The 23372-nt window shown below is 44.6% G+C and overlaps 3 protein-coding genes and 1 long non-coding RNA gene across 5 annotated transcripts in view; 2 read left to right on the plus strand and 2 right to left on the minus strand.

The window, feature by feature from the left end:
- Positions 1–2402, plus strand: part of LOC135241262 (receptor-type tyrosine-protein phosphatase-like N) — a 38023-nt gene extending 35621 nt beyond the window's left edge. The window contains 2 exon segments of the mRNA XM_064311497.1: positions 575–648; positions 971–2402. Coding sequence (XP_064167567.1) covers positions 575–648; positions 971–1042 — 146 coding nt within the window. The 3' untranslated portion in view covers positions 1043–2402.
- A 1036-nt stretch (positions 2403–3438) lies between these two features.
- Positions 3439–15238, minus strand: dnajb2 (DnaJ heat shock protein family (Hsp40) member B2). 2 transcript variants are annotated; one of them, XM_064311047.1, is made up of 11 exons: positions 14875–15238; positions 12550–12640; positions 10791–10900; positions 10436–10489; positions 10143–10256; positions 9911–10012; positions 9170–9299; positions 8986–9056; positions 7026–7307; positions 4254–4304; positions 3439–3681 (listed from the first exon to the last, which is right to left on the minus strand). In XM_064311047.1, exons 2-10 carry the CDS (start codon positions 12612–12614, stop codon positions 4276–4278), a joined length of 957 nt encoding a protein of 318 aa, XP_064167117.1. In that variant the 5' UTR covers positions 12615–12640; positions 14875–15238; the 3' UTR covers positions 3439–3681; positions 4254–4275. The 2 variants fall into 2 exon arrangements, with proteins under 2 accessions (XP_064167117.1, XP_064167118.1); XM_064311048.1 differs by having other exon boundaries at positions 9911–10009; positions 14875–15235.
- The window catches only part of LOC135240967 (uncharacterized), a 39018-nt gene continuing 22946 nt past the window's right edge, over positions 7301–23372 (plus strand). The window contains exons 1-2 of the long non-coding RNA XR_010325838.1: positions 7301–7959; positions 10137–10293. This is a non-coding gene — a long non-coding RNA (uncharacterized LOC135240967). The remainder of the gene's footprint in view (positions 7960–10136; positions 10294–23372) is intronic.
- Positions 17369–20464, minus strand: LOC135240963 (tubulin alpha chain-like). Its single transcript, XM_064311044.1, has 4 exons — positions 20307–20464; positions 18959–19181; positions 18621–18769; positions 17369–18472 (listed from the first exon to the last, which is right to left on the minus strand). Exons 1-4 carry the CDS (start codon positions 20307–20309, stop codon positions 17498–17500), a joined length of 1350 nt encoding a protein of 449 aa, XP_064167114.1. The 5' UTR covers positions 20310–20464; the 3' UTR covers positions 17369–17497.

Here is a 23372-nt window from a genome sequence, read left to right on the forward strand (position 1 = left end):
TGTGTGATACTAACACGTGTCTATGTGGATGCATTAGGAGCTGTGTATGTGTGTGTGTGTGTGTGTGTGTGTGTGATACTAACACGTGTCTATGTGGATGCATTAGGAGCTGTGTATGTATGTGTGTGTGTGTGTGTGTGTGATACTAACACGTGTCTATGTGGATGCATTAGGAGCTGTGTGTGTGTGTGTGTGTGTGTGTGTGTGTGTGATACTAACACGTGTCTATGTGGATGCATTAGGAGCTGTGTGTGTGTGTGTGTGTGTGTGTGTGTGTGGATACTAACACGTGTCTATGTGGATGCATTAGGAGCTGTGTGTGTGTGATACTAACACGTGTCTATGTGGATGCATTAGGAGCTGTGTGTGTGTGTGTGTGTGTGTGTGTGTGTGTGTGTGTGTGTGTGTGTGTGATACTAACACGTGTCTATGTGGATGCATTAGGAGCTGTGTGTGTGTGTGTGTGTGTGTGTGATACTGACATGTGTCTATGTGGATGCATTAGGAGCTGTGTGTGTGTGTGTGTGTATGTGTGTGTGTGTGATACTAACACGTGTCTATGTGGATGCCTTAGGGGTAAAGGAGATCGACATTGCAGCAACCCTGGAGCACATTCGTGACCAGAGACCGGGCATGGTGGGCACCAAGGTACAGCATCATCCACAGCGCCACAGAGCAGGGGCAGGGAAAACCAGCGTGTGTGTATGCGTGTGTGTGTGCGTGTGTGCGTGTGTGCGTGTGTGCGTGTGTGTGTGCCTGCGTATGTGTGTTTGCTTCCGCTCGTGTGTGTGTGTGTGTGTGTGTTTGCTTCCGCTCGTGTGTATGCGTGTGTGTGTGTTTGCTTCCGCTCGTGTGTGTGTGTGTGTGTGTGTCTGTCTGTGTGTCTGTGTGCATTCGCACACATACTTGTGAGCGTGTGACTTTGTGTGTTCACATGTTTATGTGAGCCGTCTCCCCCTCCCCCCTGCAGGACCAGTTTGAGTTCGCTCTGACGGCCGTGGCAGAGGAGGTCAACGCCATCCTGAAAGCCCTGCCCCAGTGAGCTGTGCCTCGTGCCCGGCAGCCTTCATCACTGCTTTTTCCTCTTCCTCACATCCTTCCTCCTCTTCGTCGTGGTCTTCCTCTTCCTCACAGCCCTGTTCTTGTCCCTCCGCTTCGATCCACAAGCGGTCACAAGGGGAATTATCTGAACACGAAGCCGCGTGCCCCCACTGTCTCGGCTCCGAGATGAATAACACAGGGCTCCCCGATGGTGTTAGCTGGCCGAGACTTCTAACGGCAGTACAGCACTGTGCCCTGTTTCAGGCCGGGCCAGTGGTGACTGACTGGGAGTCCTGTGCTGCAATGCGTAATTCGCTCAGTCCCTCGTTGCGCAGACTGTAACGTGATACGCTAACGTGTGCAGCTAAGACAGCACTGAAAGGATGTTCCAGCAATGGGACGGGCCTACAGGTATAAATGGGCATTCCAACTTGTGAGAAAAGGCAACGGAAAATTTAAATAGTCATTTTTCTTTCTCCAGTGGGTGCCGGGGTAATTCATGGACCCTGTTCTCATGGGTTAACAACTCGGTCAACATTAACGAACCCTTCTGTGTAACCTAATTAATGACTTAAGTGATATATCTAATTTTGGCCCATAGGAATACTGGTCCCCTAGGACCAGAGTTCAACAGCTGCTTCAGGGACATCTTCCAGTTGGCCGTGGTGAAAGGTTCCAAAATAATTGTTTGACCGTTTACCTCCCTTGAACTCTCTGGTCCACGGAACCTTACGAGAGTCAGCACAGATCTCACGTTACCTTTGCTTTTAAGTCTGATAATTCCTCATGTGACTGGGATAAGCTCCTATCTTGGGGATGGGGGCAGTCAGTGGCTGGACTGCTTGTCTTTTTTCATTATTGGTATTCTAGCTCACTCCTTCCTTCAGGTAAACATTCTTGTCAGAGTACCTCTGTTAGTGTCATGAAAGTGTTATACATTCATATACACACTCTTTACCTCTATATTCTTTTTTAACAATCATACTGTTTTAAAATGTATTTCGCCCTACTACACATATGTATATATACTGTAAAAGTGGGAGTGTCATCTCAATCGGAGCCTACTCACACTTATGAATGTGTTCAGAGCTGTTGTCTGGGAAGTTTCACAAATCCCGCCCCCAAGGGTACTGATGGGGGGTGTGTCTTATACTGTAGGAAGTTCCTCCTCTCTTTTCCTTAGATACAGCAACCCTCCCCACTCGTTATAGTGAGTGATTACTCTGTAGCATTCCTTGTATCTGTCATAGACAAGTCAAAGATAAAATGACAAAAAAAACAGAAAAGTAATACTATATGGAAAAATAATATTTCTTTTCTAACTTTGTGATGAATAAAGTTTGTGAAGTGGTGCAACTGCAGTGCGGGGGTCTGTGTGCCCTTTGTTTACGTGCCTGGCCTGCCTCGACCTGGTCACTAGGTTTGCACAGCCGTCGTCCACAGGATGCTGAGCACTCTGGGTGACAACGATGAGTCCGCACTGCTCCCCAGAGAAAGGCCATCCGGCCATTGTGGCTGTTCATTATTCCGATGGGGAACCACAAAGGCTCAAGGCATCAGTCTTGTTTGGTGCTATTAATAAATTCATTGCACTGGGGAGCAAGTACGGCACCGAGACTCATCCTCATTCGGTTCACTGCCCTGTTCGGCACCTTTCAAAGAGGTTTGCTTTCTGAGGTTTTGGATGTGCGTGTTTTATAGTTTTCCGCATCGAGCAAATACTGCACTGCTACTGTGACCCTACACTGCGCTTATTGTACGCTCCAGCTCTCAGTCTCCAGGTTTCCTGTGGGGGGGTCCAGTGACTGGCTAACCTGTGCTCCCTCTCAGACATACACTGGGCTCTGTGGAACCCAGATTAGGTGGTGGGTGGTTATTACAGTAAGTAGAGCTGGAGGTAGTACTGCACGTGCTCAGCATAGGTGAGTACCCGCAAAAAAATGAACCTTGAAATCACTTGGACAGGTTAGCCTCATACGATTCTGTCTGACAAATAACTGCAGGCTCTTGAAGCCCTCCCTTTTAATCGCATAGTTCACAGATCTGATCCTGTGTACAGTATGTTGTGAAAATGTTAAAAAACGGAATGTAAAATATGGCGATTAACAACTACGGATAAATGGTGCTCTGCGTGTGTCTCTAGTGCAGTGTATTAACTGACTGTTGGAAAGAGATATGATGTAAATAATGCATTTTTGCCACTAAGTTAAAACTCTTGGCACCCGGCAGTAGGTCCCAACCCACATTTTGACAACCAGTGCTTCTAATCACGTGTACAATGAGGTAATCACTCCTGCGTTTGGGTCGCTTTCACAAAACACTGCTATGATTCACGGTAGCAATGGCTTTCTTCTTCCCTTTCTTGTCTGCACACCAGAACACAGAGGCCAAACACACTTCTTTATAAAACACAACTATATTTGTTCAGTCTTCCATGTTATTTCCAGTTATTTCGGTAAAGCAACATTACAGATCAGTATATAAGCAGGAATCCGGTCTTGCTCTCAGCTTGTACGCTCGAACATCTGCACACTGCTTTCTCCTTCTCGTCTTTTTTTTTTCCAAATAAAACTTTGAAAAGTGCGGCTCAGTAGGAGAGGGGCGGCCGAGAGAGAACGAGAGCGCACTGGAAGCCTCTGCCTGTTGAGAGCAAAACGGACAGGGAATCAGTTAGCTCACACCCCTCCCCCTCCCCCTCCCCTCCCCTTCCTCAAACCTTCCCATCATGCCCGCACTGTTGCACAGCACACCAGGGCCATGTGACTGCAGAACAGCCAATGACACGGGGATGTGACAGAACTGCGCACACACACACTCCGATTTGGTGCAGAAAGGAGAGCAGTGGCAAAACTGAGTTAATCAAGTGTGCTGCAGACAAGATGCAGTTCTACTTGTGACAAGAAGTGCAGGTTGTTGTTATACCCTTGATTAACTTAATAAATGTAGCTACTGAGTAACTTCATTAATATAGCTTCCATAAATAACCCCTATTATATATACACACACACCCTTTTTAAACTGAGTATCTTCCTGCATTTCTGTATTTCTGTATTTTCCTTAATATATTAATCTGTGTCCTGTCCCTGAGGCGGCTCACAGACACACACACACACACACACACACACAAGGGGCAGATATGGCTGAGGGTCACAGGAGGGGACGGGGAGGTGCGGTTCCACACGCGGCCGTGTGATTGGCAGACCGAACGTTACCTGGAGGGGCTGCAGTGGCCAGTCAGCCAGTGAAAGCCTGGAAGTCGGAGTCTGAAAGAGCAGGAGAGTGAGAGAGTTGAGGCCGGCAGGAGATGAAACGGGACGGGGGTGGGGGGGGGGGGGGAGGCTCTGTCACACAAGATGGCGGGAGAGGACTACGGCTGGGTGAGGATGAGAGCGCACGCGGGAGGAGAGCGCGGGAGAGAGAGAGAGACGAGGGACCAGCCCGGTCAGCCCAGCTCGGGGGAGGCGGGCGTGGGTGACCCGGGAGAGGACTCTTGCGGCTGATGAGGCCGAGCAGAGCGGCAGCGGCGATGGGAGGAGGCTTGCCGGTGTGCAATCTAACGCTGCCGAGTTCACACAAAAGACGCCGTGAGGGAGAAGGTGCGGTTCACAGCCCCGCCCCCACATCAAAGGTTCGCCTGATTTCCACCTCTCCACCTGCTTTACAGACGCCAGCTCCGTTACACCGCCTGCCTCTAACATGCCTGTGCAACCATTACGCCCCTCCAGTCCCAATACACCTCTCAGTCTCATCCCTGCTACACCTGCCCTCCCTCCCTCAGACAGACCCCGCCCTGACAGGCGCTCGCTGGCGTGGTTATGCTCGATTCGGTCGTAAGAAGAGTGCATGTACTCGTGTTGCTTTAACTTTCTCGTCGTTTTATTGTTTTTTGCGTGTTTAACTGGCAGTCACAAAGAAATAATCAGCAGTTACAACAGCATTTTTTTTTTTTCTTCTTTTAAATATAAAAACAGTTAACAGTAGGAAATGCAGTTTCCCTGTGTAGTCCGTGAGCACAGCTCTCATTAAGGGTGCAGTGGCAGTGGAGGAGTTAATGTGCAGTAATACTCTGTAGTAGGGTGCGGGGTAGAGCGCGTGTACAGCTGTACAGCGGCAGTCCTCTGCAGTTAGGGGAACAGCAAAGAGTAATTGTGCTGTTCACGCATGTGAACGTATTCTGTTTTATTGCTGCATGAAATATTCACTGATTTAAAAAAAATGTCCTCCTATTGCTATTCGATGTTGTTTCAATGGTTCTGTCGGTTTTTAGAAGCAAAGATAAATCACTTCAGTGATGAAACGGCAGAGGATATCCGCTGAGATGTCAAATTTGTAAATACAAGAAGTCTTCCTCAATCCCATCATGCGCCGGCGCTGTGCTGGATATTACACAATGACTTACACTCACTGACAATGCTGCCAAGCACAAAATATTTTTTTTAAAACATCGCTTTAAAAACAGGTCAACTTGCGCTTTCACATTGTCAGCACAAAGCAGACTATCACATTAGCAGCGAATCTGAATCCTGTTGGTTTTATCCCGCCGCAGCTTGGGTAAGGAAGCTTGACACAGCTGCTAATCGGATGGCCGTCCCCACCAAGGCACTAAACAACAGACAATTTTGTACATTCTTGTTCTCATCTCAGATACAGGAGCTTGATTATAGCGTTATATCATATAATTATAGCAGTTAACATTCATTCTTTTCCCCCTCTCTTAAAAACTGTTCAATTGCACATATTCCCATCACAAATTATTGTTCGAGGGCTGTATATCAAAACATGTTGGTTTGTCTCCTAAGAGATATGCTGTAAAAATTAACACTAGGGGAAGGTTTAAGGTACACCAAAAGGAAGTAAAGCTATGCAAAAAAGAAAAATGCATAACATGTCCACTCACAAAAATTATTTACAATTCTTAATTATTTTGGGAGATATCTTGGTATCCCTCCTCAATCAGAAATTCCTCTCCCACCATAACGGGCCTCATAAAGTAAATGTGAGAAACTGAAAGCCCATGGCGCTGAGTAGACCAGGGACACAGGCGGACAGGTAGAGTGCTCACCTCAGGGCAGGCACCCTTGCCTTGTCCACTGAAACATTCACAGGATGTAGGAAACAGGAAGTAAATGACCAGTTAGCTGCTAAAAGGCAGGAAGTGGGCGAGCCCTACTCTCTTAACTTAACATTCCCAGGCCATCGGGTCTGTGCTGCGGTTTTCCCAAATTTCATTGGGTAATTGTACTATGGTAAGTCATTTCTTTCATAAACAAGTGGGATAATTACGCAAAGAGGCTGGAGAAAAGGCCAGCAGGAGTTGTTTGGCACTCAGTGTTGGTGGTCACTCTAGGAAAAGGCAGACTTGTCATTTCTTCTGAGGTATGGGAAGGCCTTGTGCATCCAGCCAATACAATACTGACACAACAGTTCAAAATCACTATGAAACATTCAGTGAGCCCGCCACTCGGTTAGTTACGATATTACCAGCTCTCACCCGTAGAAATGACCAGCTCTACAGCGGAACTTTTCCTCTACCACGAGAAAAAGTGGCTGCACGAGAGGCACAATGCTTTTACTTGCAGCCAAGACACTATACTAACTTCAGCAGTGTGAAGGCCACTGTCAGTTCCATGCTAGGAGAAGAAGACACACTGAAAAGGACATGCACACCCCCCGCCCCCCCCCGTCCCCCCACTGATCTGGGAACAGTGCTGCTCAGCACATCAGGCATCTGTACTTCTTTTTCTTTTTGATGTTCTCGTTGGAATCCCTCCTCCCATCCAGTGGGGGCGCTGTAGGCTCCAGGGCGCTATTCTCCTCCGCTTTCCCCACAGGCCTCCCCTCCTCCCGAGTCCTGTGGTGTGTCACCCCCGTCCTCTCCTCTGCTGCTCTGGGCTGCTCCCTGACTACCGTCCCGCCTCTACCCCCCTCTACGCCCCCTGGCTCCCTGGCCCTGCCCCCCTGCTCTGTGGCCACGCCCCCAGCACCTGTGATCACATCGGCAGCCGCTGCGCGCTGCTGGGCCTCCAGCTCTGAGAGGCTGCAGGCCAGGGCCATCTGCAGGTCTTCATCCTCCTCCTCGTCCTCGCTCCCATCGGGGCAGTTGTAGAAAGGGGCGGAGCTGAAGGACCGCTGTGCCTGGCCGCGGGAGCTGAGGCCGGGCTGCTCCAGCAGGTAGCTCTCCTGTCGGACAGGCTGCTGCGTCGCCGTCTGGCTCGGTAGCTCCCGACGACTCAGCTCCAATGCGAGGGCCATTTCATCCTCAACACCTCCAACAGGAAACAAACACGTAAACAGGACCCTGCATAGCACGTTCACAGTGAACTCATCTTCTAAAATACATGTTTTAAAAACCCTCAGACTTATAACCTACACTTGGAACACCCAGCATAAATATGCAATTGCTTACCGTATTGCTGAGAAGGTCAATATACTTTATTTACTTAGGCTGCAATGTTCTGTTATAACGATTTCTAAATTATCAGAAGCACACTACTGCTGGCCTCTCACAAAGCTGGAACTTCTTAATTTCAATCATTACAATCAATCAAGAATCAATAAATAAAATAACTTTACAACATTGGTTTCCATGGTGGTAGCAACCATATCATTTCACTACGCAGGCACATGAGTTGGTTGTCCAGTCATTGCCTCGGGAGAGTATTTTTGCCATGCCGGGATGCAGCATTATTTTTAAAAAGCAAAATTGATTTTTATAAACCAATAGCCTCATGTCCCAATACTGTTTTGTACCAAATGCACATTACGTTTTTCCTCCCAACTGTAATAGTCTACTTTATTATTAAAAACCGCCCCTTAATTTAGGCAGTGGTGGTTTGTTCCTCCGAAACAAATCTGAACTTCAAGTGAACTCCGGTGGAACATTTTGAACTGTCACCGACCGTTGCAAAAGCTTGAAAGGTTAGTAACTATAGGTATGGTTTTCACATAAATGTGATTTTTTTATGTAAGAATAATTATGTTAACTTGAACGAATGGTTATTTGCCTGTTAATAGGAATGCTATGTATTCATCAGTACACTGATATCAAGGTATGTTCGCTAGCTGACTAGCAAACGACTTTAGCAGGCTACGGTAATTCATTTGACTAGTATAACGTTTGGTGAAATATGAAACGACTGTCGCAAGAATCACGGCTCTTACGATATATCGGACCAGTGTCAGCTTTGACCGGATTTATCTACTTTTTATTTGCCGAGAATATTATATGCTCTGTTGATTAGTAAACAAATTTATTTTCTTATTTGTATGTCAACTGCCTGGCTAACCAAGTAGAAAGTTTTTAGCCTGTCCCCATCGTATCTCCCACGGACCGGTGGCTGGGTCGCTATTTCAAAAAAAGATTTCTGAGATAAACGTTGTCTAGTTGTAAACTCTAGATTATGAAATGTTTCATATGAATAAATAATTACGGAAAGACGGGGAACTGAGTGTTGAGTTTCATGCAGCTATCGATATATTTAAACGTTTTTAGTGAATGTGTTTCTTTCGGTGACCGGTCATTTAAAGGGATTTGGTTGAAGCCCCTTTAAAATATATATTATATTTTCGTTAAATGTTTTCTGTCAAAATGTAAAATTGGCCCGATAGCTGGGACCAATGGATTCAGGCTTTGAACACTGCGTGTACCTGTGGCTGCGGGGTGACACAGGACCTGTGTATAGTCTATGTTCTGTTAAATAAACAGTAGCCTACAAGTTAAGCAAAGAGTGACTTAAGAGCGTTCTTGTCACTGATGTGCCAATAGCATGCAGGCAGCCTGCAGTTGCCCCTTTGACCTGAGGGGTCACTCTTGCATGGGATGGCAACAAGCCTGCTGACTGGAACAGTCTCTTTGGGCCACTAGCATACAGCCAGGGAATGTGATGGTCTGGATTAGCAGGTGGATGTTAGGAAGAGTATAAGTGTGTATAAGGGAAATCTTACCATTAATCAGGATGGTCTTCAAGACCCCGTCCTCTTCAATCTCTGTTCTCTCCTGACCATTCTCTCGGATTCTTAAAAAAGAAAAAAAAGTTATCACCACTATCGCTATGGTTAGCGTTGTCATTCTTATCATTGTCATCATCAGTGTTGTGTCTATTAACGTAGCCATAAATCAGAAACTGACTTTTTGGTGGTGGTACGTTTCCCGTTGATGATACGTGTGGATGTGGAGACGGACTTGAAGTTCCCCATCCCTCCACCCATCCCCCTGTCCAGTCCCCCCATGGAGGAGGAGGAGAAGGTGGTGAAGTCCACTGAGATGGACAAGAGAGAGCAAGAGAGGGATTGTTTAGTTTAGTTTAGGCCTTTATTACTATCAGAAACTTTACTTGCAAGTTTAGGGGTTACTGCTATGTTGCCTTTGTCTTCCTGTGTGTGGTAACCTGTTAGGCAAACATGTCAAAGCATCTAACTGCCAGTATGGTGGAGATATTTGATGATTCTTGGGAACAAATTTGGAAATGAGGACAGGTTGTCTTCCTGCAACAGGATTGTAATTTTAAAAAAATTTTCAAAGCTGTCAAGGTATTTCTGCTTGTACAGGAAGCTCTTACCAAACCACACGCAAAGGAGTTTGGGAATGGTCCGAGTTGTTGATTCGGTTTGCGTTCAGGTGAGAGTTCTAGAACTTGCAACTGAATTCTGTTATGCAGCAGTATTCACTTTTTGCACTTGGAGAGCTGCAGGGTGGTTTGTTTTTGTTTTCACCATAAAACCAGCAGCCAGTTGTATCCGAGAGACCAGGTTAATGAGCTGTGTTTGCAGCTTTAATCGTTCCATTAAGTGCTGCACGGCAACAAAACCGTAACATTCTGCAGCCTCCAAGGGCAAGAACGGGCGTGACCGTTGACAGGGAGGAACGCACCTCCGGCCGACGGGAAGGAGAAGAAGCGGCTGGGTCCGAGCCGCGAGGCGCCAGAGTGCCCGTGGAACCCGCCATGCATCCCGCCAAAAGGGAAGTCGTCTACTGAGCACGGGGGGCGGGGTTTAGGGTTAGGACAGGCGGAGGGAACGAGAATTCACAGGAAACCATAGAAATAAAGCACTGAGTTCTGTGTTCTGTTTGGCCATGCCTGGCTCCGGCCTTGCAGTCTCACCGAAGAAGCTGGCAAACGGATCCTGGCCCCCGAAGAACTCCCGGAAGACCTCGTCCGGGCTGCGGAATGTGAAGGTGAATCCTGGGAAATCTGGGCTGGAGGATCCACTGGAGCCTATGGGTGAGGAGAAGGAGAGAGAGAGAGACGTGGGGTAAGACCGGAGAAAACAAATGTGCAAAAAATATTTATCATCTTTACAATCAGCAGTGTCACGAAATACTACACACTTTCTTTAATGGGTCTGTTGTGGGTTCTTAAATGTGTGCAATGGGGAGTCTGTCTGCTTTACCCACCTGAACTGGGCACGCCATCCTTGCCAAAGTGATCATACGCTTCTCGCTTGCTTGCTGAGAGAGAGAGAGAGGTAAGCACAGCATTTGATCTTCAGAAAACTAAAGCAAAATTATGATTTATAACCACTTTGTATTACATTTATTGTTTCCTGGTTTTGGGGTTCCTGGGCTTGTTCCCACTTGGTAGTCAATCTGCTGACTCAAAATCCCAGGTTGGGCACTGCTGCTTAAACCTTGCCTTACCCCAAAGCTTATGCCCAGCTGTGCATACAGTGGGTTCATGTGTTTCTAAACCTGATTCACAGTTAAACAGCATTCATAATAATAGAGTTCATAAGTGTTAGTGAGTGCTTACTGTCAGACAGAACTTCATAGGCCTCAGCTATCTCCTTGAACTTCCTCTCTGCCTCCTCCTTGTTGTCCGGGTTCTTGTCTGGGTGCCACTGCAGGGCTAGCTTCCTGTACCTTTATAAGAGCACACACACGCAAGCGTGTACGCACACAGAAGCGTCTGGCGTTACACCTGCATCACACGCAGCAGGCTAATTCAGTCACACAGACTGGGCTGGGTGTATTCAGGTGGCTGTGACAAGCCCAGCAAGCTTCAGTTACAGACTGTTACAGACTCAGCTGCCCTCTTATGTCTTTCTAATCTGACCTGTCCTGGACTTTCAACTGTGAGCCTGACCCTGCTCTTCATGACCTTGTCAGTGGCAGAATCTTTCAATACTTTGCAAAAGTCAAACGAATGTAATACAAGCATCGACTAATCATTGAACCTTTTCAGTGGTGTGATTTCGCTGTATATCTCCACTCCTTTAGTCTTCATGCATTCATCCATTCATCAGACATTCATCCTCCAGAGGGTACAGCAACACAGCACTGCTAAAGTTCCTCAAAAACTGAGAAACTAATCATGCGTGCCCCTATAGGACACCAGTGGAGGACACAGCAGCATTTGCAAACAACCTATCCAGGCATGCGCGGTGACCTGTACAGAATAAACCCCACTCTGTGCTCATTTTAAACAATTTATTCAATATGTTACTTTGTTTTAATGAAATATTATGATGATATTGCAATATTACAAAAAGCAGTTGCGACAAAAAATATTCTTCAATGACATATATTGTCATGCTGGACCCCTGTAATTGTGTGTTACAGAAGTATAACAACTGCTGGTGAGAAGGCTACAAGTACTGTAAGACTTTGTTTGCAATCATAATTTGAGGAGGATATAAATGCCTAGTGAAGCTATACACTGATCAATGACAAGTTGAAGACCACAACAGCAGTGGTTCTCAAACCAGAGGTGGGTAACCCGGCTTCAAAGAGTAAAAAGACTGACCATGTATTTGCGCCACCAACATGCACTAAACCAGCTGATTACAATAATTAGTTCTCCTACCATGGTGAAGAGTTATGCTAATTAGAATCAGCTGGTTTAGTGCATGGTGGTGGAGCTAATACATGGTCAGTCTTTTTACTCTTTGAAGCCAGGTTACCCACCTCTGTCTCAAACCCCTTACTGGGGACCCCTGTGTATGCTAGTTTTCGCTCCAAGCACAATTGCAATCCCAGAATTTCATCTTTTGAGGGATTATTTACTCTCGTATGCAGCTTATTGTCAGAAATAGCTATGCATGCCAGGAAGAATAAAAGTAGAATATTCCCATTGTGCATATTCAGCTACATTGTGAATGATTACATAAAAACGGGTTTAAAAAAACTAACTGATCAAATGAAAGCCTGAGGTGAATCCTAACTGGTGAAAGTGTGAACACCTGACCACAAAACATTTGGTAGATAATGAAGAAGATCATAGACAAAGCAAATCATAATGCACCAAACCTGCATTGTGTTAAATATCTTTAAGGAAAAATGAAGAAAGAACTTAAACACGTGTTCAACAACCTTAAACTGAGCAAAAGATTGGCTTTAAAAACAACCAGCATAGATTGTGGTCCCCAGGACCCAGAACCACTGATGTACAGTATGAAAATTTCTTCCCTCATAATACCAAGTACACCAAGTACCACAGTGTACCAAACCAAGAGACCTCTAAGTCTAGGTATTGAGCGCCACTGAGCTTGGAGGGCCACCTGGTTACTTACGCCTTTTTGATGTCTTCTGAGGAGGCGTTTCGCGACACTCCCAGAACGTCATAGTAATCCACCATGTCTTCCCCCCTCACCCTTGCTGCCCCTGGCGGAAATACACAGCTTTGGTGTTACAGCCGTCTGCTGCTTTTAAACGCTGCTGCCCTGGATCTGATGCTTTCCCTAATACTGCAGTGCCTACACCATACACACAAGGAATTCAGATATTCAGCAATGTCTTTTTTTATTTTTTTATTTTAATAAGCCTGTGTTTTCTAATTCCTACCACAGGAAAACATGCAAGATCCATGTGATACAAGTTTATTCATACTAAACAGAAAGGGAAAAAAATGTTGATGAGAGGCAGTTCAAAAGGAGGAAAAAATGATTCATAATGCCGCACATTGTTGTGTCGACCTTTGATAATTATTATGCAAGACTCTTATGTAAGAGAGGTCCAGCTCTTCATGTTCATGAAATATTGTGATAAATTGTTAGTGATTAATTTCATTTTGTATGTTCCCAGTTGGCTGTTTTTCTGTAAGTAATTTCTGAACCATAGTTTGTGAGAAAATGTGTGTGTGTGTGTGATACTGCAGATCACAAATTCCAATTTCAGAAGCCTATGTCTAATGGTGCAAAATTTGAATGATCATTTTGTATTGATGTAGCCTACTTGTGAGAGCACAAACAGAGAAAAGATAGCTTTAGGGTGTCCTTTGTCCAGATCTCAGATGTAGTCCATTGGCTTATGTCACCAAATCCCACACACCCCCCCCCCCCTCCATGTACTGTAAAAGATAGCACAGATGGTAGCACAGAATAAAAACCTGAAAATTCCTTAATTGATCAGTATACATCCCCTTTGTATTAACAATTGAAATTTGGCCAGGTGTATTCCATTTTCTTAAGATCACACGTAATATGTTATGAGGTTCACCCATGTTGATTATGAATCCATTTGTGTTCAGCTGAATGCTTGCAGAAGAATAAATTTCACTGTATTTGTGAGGTCTAGCATTTGAAACAGCAGATCTCATCAGCCACACTGGAACTGCCGGTGTAACTTCAAGACTAAGTTGTTAGAAAGCAAAACGCTGGTTATTAAAAGATCTGCAAAACCTCAAACCATTTTAGGAACGCTGTTTTACGTCCATTGTAACAAAATGGGAAAACATACGACACAACCAAGACACTACCAATATCAGGCTGCCCTACCAAACTGAGGAACCAGATCAGATGAGAAGGACAACTGTCTGAAATAAGAGGCTAGCTACACCAAGGGCAGAGTAGTGGAGCTCATGGGCTCATCAAGTTCAACTGTTAAGAGATTAACTTGAGCACTTCACAGATTTGGCCTATTTGAGACAGTAGTTTGACTGAAGCCACTTCTGAGAGAGGCCGACAAGTCATGCCTGGAGTTCAAATCTATATCGGCAAAGTTCATATAGACATACCTGAGCTGTCATTGCTGCAAGTGCTTACAAAGAACTGAGTGTTGCCCAGTAGTAGCCTAGATTGTCAAATTTGGTACTCCCAAACGTACGTAACCCTAACTTCTTTGGGAGCCTAATTGTGGTGTTTTGATCCATCCGAACCAACCAATTGAAGGCAAAATACAGCCAGTAAGCACATAATAGATGGGGCCATTCAGACACATACAGCGATTTCTTTAAACCACAGGTGCCCTTGGAGATACAATCTACACCCCCCGAAGTCGCCAGGATCATATTGACAACTGCATTAACCACTCAGTTTTGAAGCTGCGTCCCTTGCTAAGCTGTAATCGATTTAGACATTATAGTTATTAGCAGGTAACGTGACCGAGGAGTCGTACACCGTTAAATAATCAACTCATGTTGGTCTTTACTGCGCTCCCGAGTCGCCACATTTGTATTCCGATACCAGCTGACCAAAGGGGGTTTCATTACGGATGACAGTCGGCTGGTATCCCCCCCCCCAGCCTGGCTGTGAGTCTACACAAGTCTGGAGTTCTCTGGAAACCGGACACATTGTGATGTTATTTCCAGCTCAGACTCCACGGTTTGTTTTGTCGTTATGGCTCCTAACAGCTGCGGCCTCAGAGAACACACAGACGCCCAATGAGAGCAAGCACAAAACCCCCTAGCCTTTAAATGACGGTTATTTGCCAACCGCTGGAATATTTAGCAGAACAGTGTCAAAAGCCGAAGCCTTTCCAAAATTAACTGATATAGCACGAAGGCAAAATGACAGTTGCATATAAAGAAACAAGCTGATATCTGGCTGTTAGCTACCTAGGTTAGTCAGTTACATTACATAGTAGCCTAAATGTTAATAGCTTGTTACCGTAGATGTTACCTTTTTTGGAAGTATATTCAGCAAGCAGATGCAGAGTCTCCTCGCAGTCTTAAAACGGGAGCAAAGTATTTTGGAAAGTCGCTGGAATGCTCTGCGTGAGAATTGATACGAACGAGTGTATAACTCCTCTAAGGTAGGCTACACCGCGGTGTAATTCCGGGCTATACGTCCCTCAATGTCTTGTTGGCCGACTGAGGCACATAACTTGTCACGGCTTTCCCACACCTAAATGTCCGTACCCGTATGCCTTTATTCCTGGTTCGGCTCTTAGCCCTGCGTCACAGACAGCTGAGCCGAAACGTCCAGAAAAAAACGGAGCACCCAGAATATACCAGGGATAATTCGTGTCAGTGTTTTGAATCGTCACAGACTCCGCCTCTGATTTCGCTAAGATTAGCAACTACGCCGATTGGCTGATCGTGTTACAGTGCGTCAACATCAAATGTTCATTGGGCAATAGTGTCGCTTGTCGCACGTTAGAGTTCAAACGAAGGCACGATGAGACGAACAGGCAGCATACTTGTGAGTGTTGGGTACAGCCTAAAATTGAAAGCACTGACTGCGTCAAAACACCGCACAAGTTTTACATCGGAATCTATTTATATGAAGGAGTAAGTATTTTTATCCATCCCCGCATATTTTATGCCATATTCGATTATTTTCCGTTAACTTAGTCAACACATGCTACATTGGATGTCTGTTCGGTGTAGCACCATTAAGTCTAGCTGTGCTTTTAGAAAACCAACACACAAACTGTCAAATGGCCTTGACTATAAAGCGACGGTGAAAGGATAAAAAAGATTTTAAAAAAATAGGCCGAAGTAACTGAATGATAGAATGTCCAAAGAAAAATGACAGCATAAACGGAAAATTATTTCTACAAAGCAATTGTTTTCACGGGATGGTTAAATGTTGAGATCCAAGTCCAGTTTTAGGAATGTGGACTCCGATTAATCCGTGTCAGTTTATGCATTGTATTCCTGTCTGTCTTTCGCAGTGCTGCTAGAATCGCCTATTAAGACGATTTGCTAGCTAGCCACATCAAACAGGCTACACATTTGTCTTGCGATGTAAACAAATCAGCTGAAATATAACTGTGTATTTACGTCAGCACAACAAGGAACTGCTTCTAAACTGTTAAAATCACACATTAGGCTACATAATTTAAGACGAAAGACTCTCGCCATCTGCTGTCTGTGCAAAAGAATGACAACTTGAGATTACTTTGGGAAATCAAATTTTTTAATTATGTGTAGGCTATAACGGTATGTAGGCTACGCCTACGTATCACTCCTGTTGTACAACGTTATTTGGAATTGCATCTGAGGAATGTACAGTTGTAATTTATGTTATTTTAAATCTTAGCCTAATAATGTTAATGGATTGGTGGTAGGGTTGCATTTTAAAATTCATGGGAAATGACTCACACCATCCTTGTTTTCAAGTGTATTGCACATGGCAGTGTTCTGATAAGTAGCCGTCCAGGGGTATGGCCCCTGATAACAAACCCAAACGGTAATTACCTCCTGTACACTGCGAAAACGGTACAGACTTGTCACACCAAAATTTGCTTACTGTGTAGTTAGAATACATTTTTTCTAAGAAATTTGCTTTAGATTTGTGTAATATAGTATGAAATTAGTTTTTGTATTATACATAACTTACATTTCATCAACAGTGCAAGGTTAAGATGAAGGCCGCAGTGCTGTTTTGATAAGAACAAAACAAACACATCTGTTTCCACCAATTGTGTCCAAATACAGTGTACTGCATACACTTAGGGCGACTGAGTTTTATTGGTACTGGCGTTGTCATTTATGATTTATACACAAGTATTTTAGATGGTTCAGGCGGGCTTTGAACGTGACATTCAAAACAAAATTTTGTGGGACACCACCTCTATCTTCAGGAAAACAGACCCTGTTCACTGAACACCAGCTGTTGTAATGGCTGTTAACATGATTGTGAATGGTGGAATGGGGCTTGGTGAGTGTTGGTTCCAAGATGGGCGCAAGCTGAATGTTCCATTTCAAGACTGTGCCCGTCGCTGCACTGTCACAAAGCTCCTACGCCCCCAACTGAGCAGTCTGTTATCCTCTCTACCCTAATTTGGAATACATTCTGCAAGCACAGAATGTTTGCTTTTGTAAAATGTAAAGTTGAGGATTTATGCAATCTCAAAGTGTAAACATATCTTGTAATAAATTAATATTCAGCCAATATATTCATGTTTTATGTTGCCAAGAGGGTAAGTCTTTTTTTGTTTCAAATGGGGAGTATTGCAGAGCACTATAGTATTCCCTATGCAGTTCTCTGTTCAAATACATTTACCCATCCATTACCCAAATATCCATACCCACTTCGATAGTTTCAGGCCTGGTGAAATTTGTTGAAATGTCATGAGTGAGGATTTAATTAAAGTTGATATTCTAAATCAAAAATATTAGCCCAACTTAAACGGCTGTATTTGTAGCAGAAGAACTCAATGACAATGTAGCTTTTGAGAATGTTTTAATTCTCTGGAATGATTTCCACATTTGTCTGTCGCATTGAAATTTTGTACAGTCTGTAAAATTTGATGTTAAAGCAGAGAATTTAAGTGGAATGTAGGCCCTGGTGTCTTCTAGTACTCCTCTCCTTCATCTTCCTCCCCCACGCTGTCAGTTCCCACCTCTTCATAGTCCTTCTCCAGGGCTGCCATGTCTTCTCGAGCTTCAGAGAACTCTCCCTCCTCCATGCCCTCTCCCACATACCAGTGAACAAAGGCACGCTTGGCGTACATCAGGTCAAACTTGTGGTCGAGACGGGCCCAGGCCTCGGCGATGGCAGTGGTGTTGCTCAGCATGCACACGGCCCTCTGCACCTTGGCCAGGTCTCCTCCAGGCACCACAGTGGGGGGCTGGTAGTTGATGCCCACCTTAAAGCCTGTGGGACACCAGTCCACAAACTGGATGCTGCGCTTGGTCTTGATTGTGGCGATGGCGGAGTTGACATCTTTTGGCACCACGTCACCGCGATACAGCAGGCAGCAGGCCATGTACTTGCCGTGACGAGGGTCACATTTCACCATCTGGTTGGCTGGCTCAAAGCAGGCGTTGGTGATTTCAGCCACAGACAACTGCTCATGGTAGGCCCTCTCTGCAGAGATGACTGGGGCGTAGGTTGCCAGGGGGAAGTGGATACGGGGATAGGGCACCAAGTTGGTCTGGAACTCTGTCAGGTCCACATTCAGGGCCCCATCAAAGCGCAGGGAAGCTGTGATGGAAGACACAATCTGACCAATGAGCCGATTGAGGTTGGTGTAAGAGGGACGCTCAATATCGAGGTTTCTACGGCAGATGTCATAGATGGCCTCATTGTCCACCATGAAAGCGCAGTCGGAGTGCTCCAGGGTGGTGTGGGTGGTCAGGATGGAGTTGTAGGGCTCCACCACAGCTGTGGACACCTGGGGAGCTGGGTAGACCGCAAACTCCAGCTTGGACTTCTTGCCGTAGTCGACAGAGAGACGCTCCATCAGCAGGGAGGTGAACCCTGAGCCAGTGCCCCCACCAAAGCTGTGGAAGATGAGGAAGCCCTGGAGCCCAGTGCACTGGTCTGCCTGGAGGAAGGGAGCAGGTTCAGCACATTTATGCATAAATAGACTCTAAGGGTCAGAAATTTTGTTTATTTGCTTTTTTCCCCTCTGCAATTCTCAAGTACACAGAAATAGCGAACATAATCTGAACCCATTGGAAAGCAAAATGTACCAGTTTTCGTGTCCTATCCAAAACCAGGTCGATGATTTCCTTGCCGATGGTGTAGTGCCCCCGAGCGTAGTTATTGGCAGCGTCTTCTTTTCCTGTGATGAGCTGCTCTGGGTGGAACAGCTGGCGGTAGGTACCTGTGCGCACCTCGTCTGAAGGGACAGTCGACTATTAGTACCTAAACATTAACTATGCAAATCACCAAGCGGTGAAGGAGCATGACTCAAAATGCGATACAATGTGTCATATTCTTCAATGAGGATGTCTGTTTTACTGTAATTAGAAGTATTATGACTAAACTAGAAAAACACACTCTGGCTGCTAATGTAGACCCAACTTACCAATGACAGTGGGCTCCAGGTCCACAAAGATCGCACGTGGGACATGTTTGCCAGCCCCTGTCTCACTGAAGAAGGTGTTAAAGGAGTCATCTCCCCCTCCAATGGTTTTGTCACTGGGCATCTGCCCATCAGGCTGAATGCCATGCTCCAGGCAGTACAACTCCCAGCATGCATTGCCCATCTGGGTTCCAGCTTGGCCGACATGCACAGAGATACACTCACGCTGGAAAGAGAAACAAAGAGTTTAATGATCAGTCTCCAAAGAGAGGCATGGAGACAGAGCAGGGCACAGGGTGAGGGAGGAGCTTGGGAGCAATGAACCGTCAGCACTGAACTGGCTGGATGTCTCTGGGTCTCTGACATCTGCTACTGCCATCAAGAGGAAGGGCAAGACCACTCACTTCACCACTCAGTCACCATGATAACTAGTCATAGCCCTAACTTATTTTTTCCAGTTTGTTATATACATAGGTTGAGTAAGTTCTTAAACAAGACAATGTGCTTACTCAAACAATACGATAAAGATCATTAGGTGCTGTTCAATACTAAATTATATATTTTTTTGGGTGGACCGCAACAGCGGGGGCCAGCCCTATAAACACGAATGTCAGTGACTGAGTGAGTGAGTGAAGTTACACCGCGCATGTCTGTGACTGAGTGACTGACTGATGAAGTTACACCATTGGTCGGCCGGTTCGTTCCAGCCATATACTAGCTTTTGACCTGGTCTTGTTTTAATATGGAATCATCAGTGCAAATCGAGAAAAAAAATTGTATGCACTGAATAGTCAAGAGGAATAAACCGGTGGCCTGTAGGCTATGCCACCACATTCCCCCTAACTGTTGCACAAGCTCGCATTTTCAAATTTATCTGATCGCACCTTTTAGACTTGGTCTCACTTTCCTCTTTATTCCAAAATAATTTTCGGCTTCGTCAAGCAACATACGTTTAGTTACTGCATTTCGTTCGTAAAGCAAACGTGCTCTTCGAGGAAAAAACGGAAAAATCTCCTATACTCCAGTTTACTGAAACGAATAGTGATAAAACGGCACAGCAACAGTTTTTCTGTATTACCCTAAAGGTTTTTGCCTGTTGTGTGAGAGCTGCGCATTTCGGCCGCCTGCTTTCTCTAGTCCAACCTAGCGTAAACGCCACAGTAACGGTCCGAATCCATATCTCGACACATCCGTTTTCCTTTTGTCTTTGCGTTCTCGGTTATTTTTTTAAATGATAAATATAATTCAATTAAAACCTAAGAAAACAAAATGTCAAAGCTAAATATTTCCATTTGCGTTTTCTGGTCTATGGCTCGTCGTAAAATGGTGGAATCTTGACGTAGGTACTCACCATTTTGTCCGGTTTTACTTCTTGCCGATGTTGAGGATTCGGAAGGAGAAGGCAGATATGCAGCTGGCTGCGCAAGGCGGGGTTTTTATAGCGCGAGCTAAGCAGCGCGGTGTAGCAGGATGCGGGTCTGTGTATCGGCGGGAGTGACAGCAGGAAAAATGGGCCGGCCTTACTGTCGTGACAAACTGTCTTTTTTCAACGGGGCTAGTAAGTTTGAACACACCAGTTATATGTGGCGCACTTCAATACATAAAAATTCCGTAAAGCTACTCAAAGAGTTAAGCGACGCATTACGCATGAAGACCAATGAACAGAATACAAAATGTCTGAAATGGACACATTTTATGATTCTAAATCCTGTCTTTGTATTATAAATAAGAAACTTAATACCATGTAAGTAGCAGCCTGGTACAGTACAGTGATAAAGGATCGCACTGTGTAAAACAAAGGCTACAAATTCAATATCCGTGGAGCACTTTAGTTGTAATCCAGATGCTTATCCAGAATTGCTTTTCAAATTATCCAGCTGTGTGATAATGCTTGTTTTTAATGAGGGTTTTTTTCTGGAACACCTACGTTTCGCTTTTTAAAAAAATGCTTTTTACCATGTTTCTCCCAGTCTGGAATGCCCAATCATATTCTTCAGCACACGTTGCTGCAGTCATCGCCATCAGTTTGGGAGAGTCTAGACAAAGCATGTGCTCTTCTCCAAAGCATGTGATATCAGCTGCCACTTATCACACTGCAGTCTTCAAGTCAGGCTTTCAAAGAAACAGGTGGGTCAAAGATATCTTGTGTAGCTGAGCACATAAGAGTACAGGTGCCCCGTCATCTAACAGGGATCGGTAGAGTGAGATGAGATGCAGTCATCAAAGTCACAGCTGGCGAGTCAGCACTGATGGGGTGTAGATTCAATACCAGATTGTAGAGCCCATCCACAGAGATCCAGTGCCTTTACAGGATGAGCCACTAGAAACTCCAACAATGATAGGCCTCACAAGATGGCGACCAAAACCGGATGTAGGGATACTTTGTTTCCGGTTACCATTGCTACGGACGCAAGTCCATTTCTGACAGCGAAAAATTGAGCCTAAACAGTGACGTGTGTTCTCACAGTCCCTGATAGCTCTGCCAACGTTCACTGTCTGATGTTATCCGCATTGTCGAAGCATTGCCAGTGAACGTTAAGCGGTCTAAACTGGACAAGGGCTATAAATTCTTTTTTGAGAAGTTTATATTCGGTTATGAAGGTAAGTATAACGTTAGCTCTGGTTCACCAGAAAGCTAAATAGCTAGCTTGCTAACCACATCAAGTTAGCCGATTAAAGAGATGTTTCACTTCGACATAAATTCTTTTCTGGAGGCGACTCCATTGTGTTTTCGTAGCGTGAAGCAACATCTGCTGTCCGTTAACAGCGTCTCTGTTCCTCTTGGTTGTCCCGAAAATGAATGAATAGGGAGCCTGACAACTGTGAGGAAAAGCGATTCTGTTAACATTGACGGTCAACAGGGGAGGCAAATGCTATGTAAGTACAATGTTAGGCTCCACAAAATTACTTATGTTATTATACCGAAGTGAAATATCTCTGAATTAAGTTTTGTACTACCGTTACTATTTTGTGACATGTTGTTTGTGCTGTACTTGTTCTAATAAAGATTTATATTGCTTGTCAGATCGCCTGTGTAATGGTGTTCAGTTCACTACCGAGCTGTTTGTTTTCATCGCTGATAAAAACTACCCACACATTTTTAAATCAGCTGATATATCTTAAGTATGCTTGTCGCGATGTCCGTCAATACATTTTGTAATTACAATTAACAACTAAAATAAACGTGCATCTGCAGTTTCAACATTGACTATCCAAATATGTGCTTGCTAACAAGCTAGCTGGCTAAAACGTAATTTGCTAATCATAACATAACATATAGCTCGCTAACTGATTTTATGACATTCCAAGTTCCAGTGCACACCAAACTACGGAGGAAGAGGTCTGCATGCTATTTCGCCGAGGCTCTCAACCAGGCGAACGTTTCCCTGCTCCTGTTTACAACCTGAGGCACTTCTCCAAACCGCGTAAAGAGTACAGATGAGCTGCTTAAACTCTGAATAACTCGCAAAGTCGGTGTTTGAGGTGCTTGGCTAAGTTAGCTAGCTAGATGCGTTTCCTCTTTCAGTTTAAAATGAGCAATGACAGTGTTTCCAAACGTGTTTTTGACAATGTTGTCTTGATTATATAACCAAGGGCAAAGTATTCATACACATGAATTATTATTTTTTTTGTTTCTCAAAGAGTGGTAGGGCCTATGTTTGGTGGAACTGTTATGGCAGGCGCACTGCCGCTAGCCATCTTTACCTGTTATGAATTGTTTTCGTGTTTTTAGCCGTTCTCAAGCAGGCCAACTCAGACTAGAGTGCGGTACGAAAATGGAAAAAACTAGAACTGTTACAATTGATTTGTTTGATTTTGATTTGACAGTGAATTATATATTATATATTTTTGTATATTTAATATTTTTATTATTTTATATCTTTAACAGTAGGCAATACAGCTAACTTAGCCAAGCACCTCAAACACCAACATCGCAAGTTATTCAAATAGTTTAAGCAGCTCACCTGTACTCTTTGCGCAGTTTGGAGAATTGCCTCAGGTTGTAAACAGGAGCAGGGAAACGTTCGCCTGGTTGAGAGCCTCGGCGAAATAGCATGCAGACCTCTTCCTCCGTAGTTTGGTGTGCACTGGAACTTGGAATGTCATAAAAATCAGTTAGCGAGCTATATGTTATGTTATGATTAGCAAATTACATTTTAGCCAGCTAGCTTGTTAGCAAGCACATATTTGGATATTCAATGTTGAAACTGCAGATGCACGTTTATTTTAGTTGTTAATTGTAATTACAAAATGTATTGACGGACATCGCGACAAGCATACTTAAGATATATCAGCTGATTTAAAAATGTGTGGGTAGTTTTTATCAGCGATGAAAACAAACAGCTCGGTAGTGAACTGAACACCATTACACAGGCGATCTGACAAGCAATATAAATCTTTATTATAACAAGTACAG

The sequence above is a fragment of the Anguilla rostrata genome, chromosome 15 (assembly GCF_018555375.3).
Source record: "Anguilla rostrata isolate EN2019 chromosome 15, ASM1855537v3, whole genome shotgun sequence".
Lineage (NCBI taxonomy): Eukaryota > Metazoa > Chordata > Actinopteri > Anguilliformes > Anguillidae > Anguilla > Anguilla rostrata.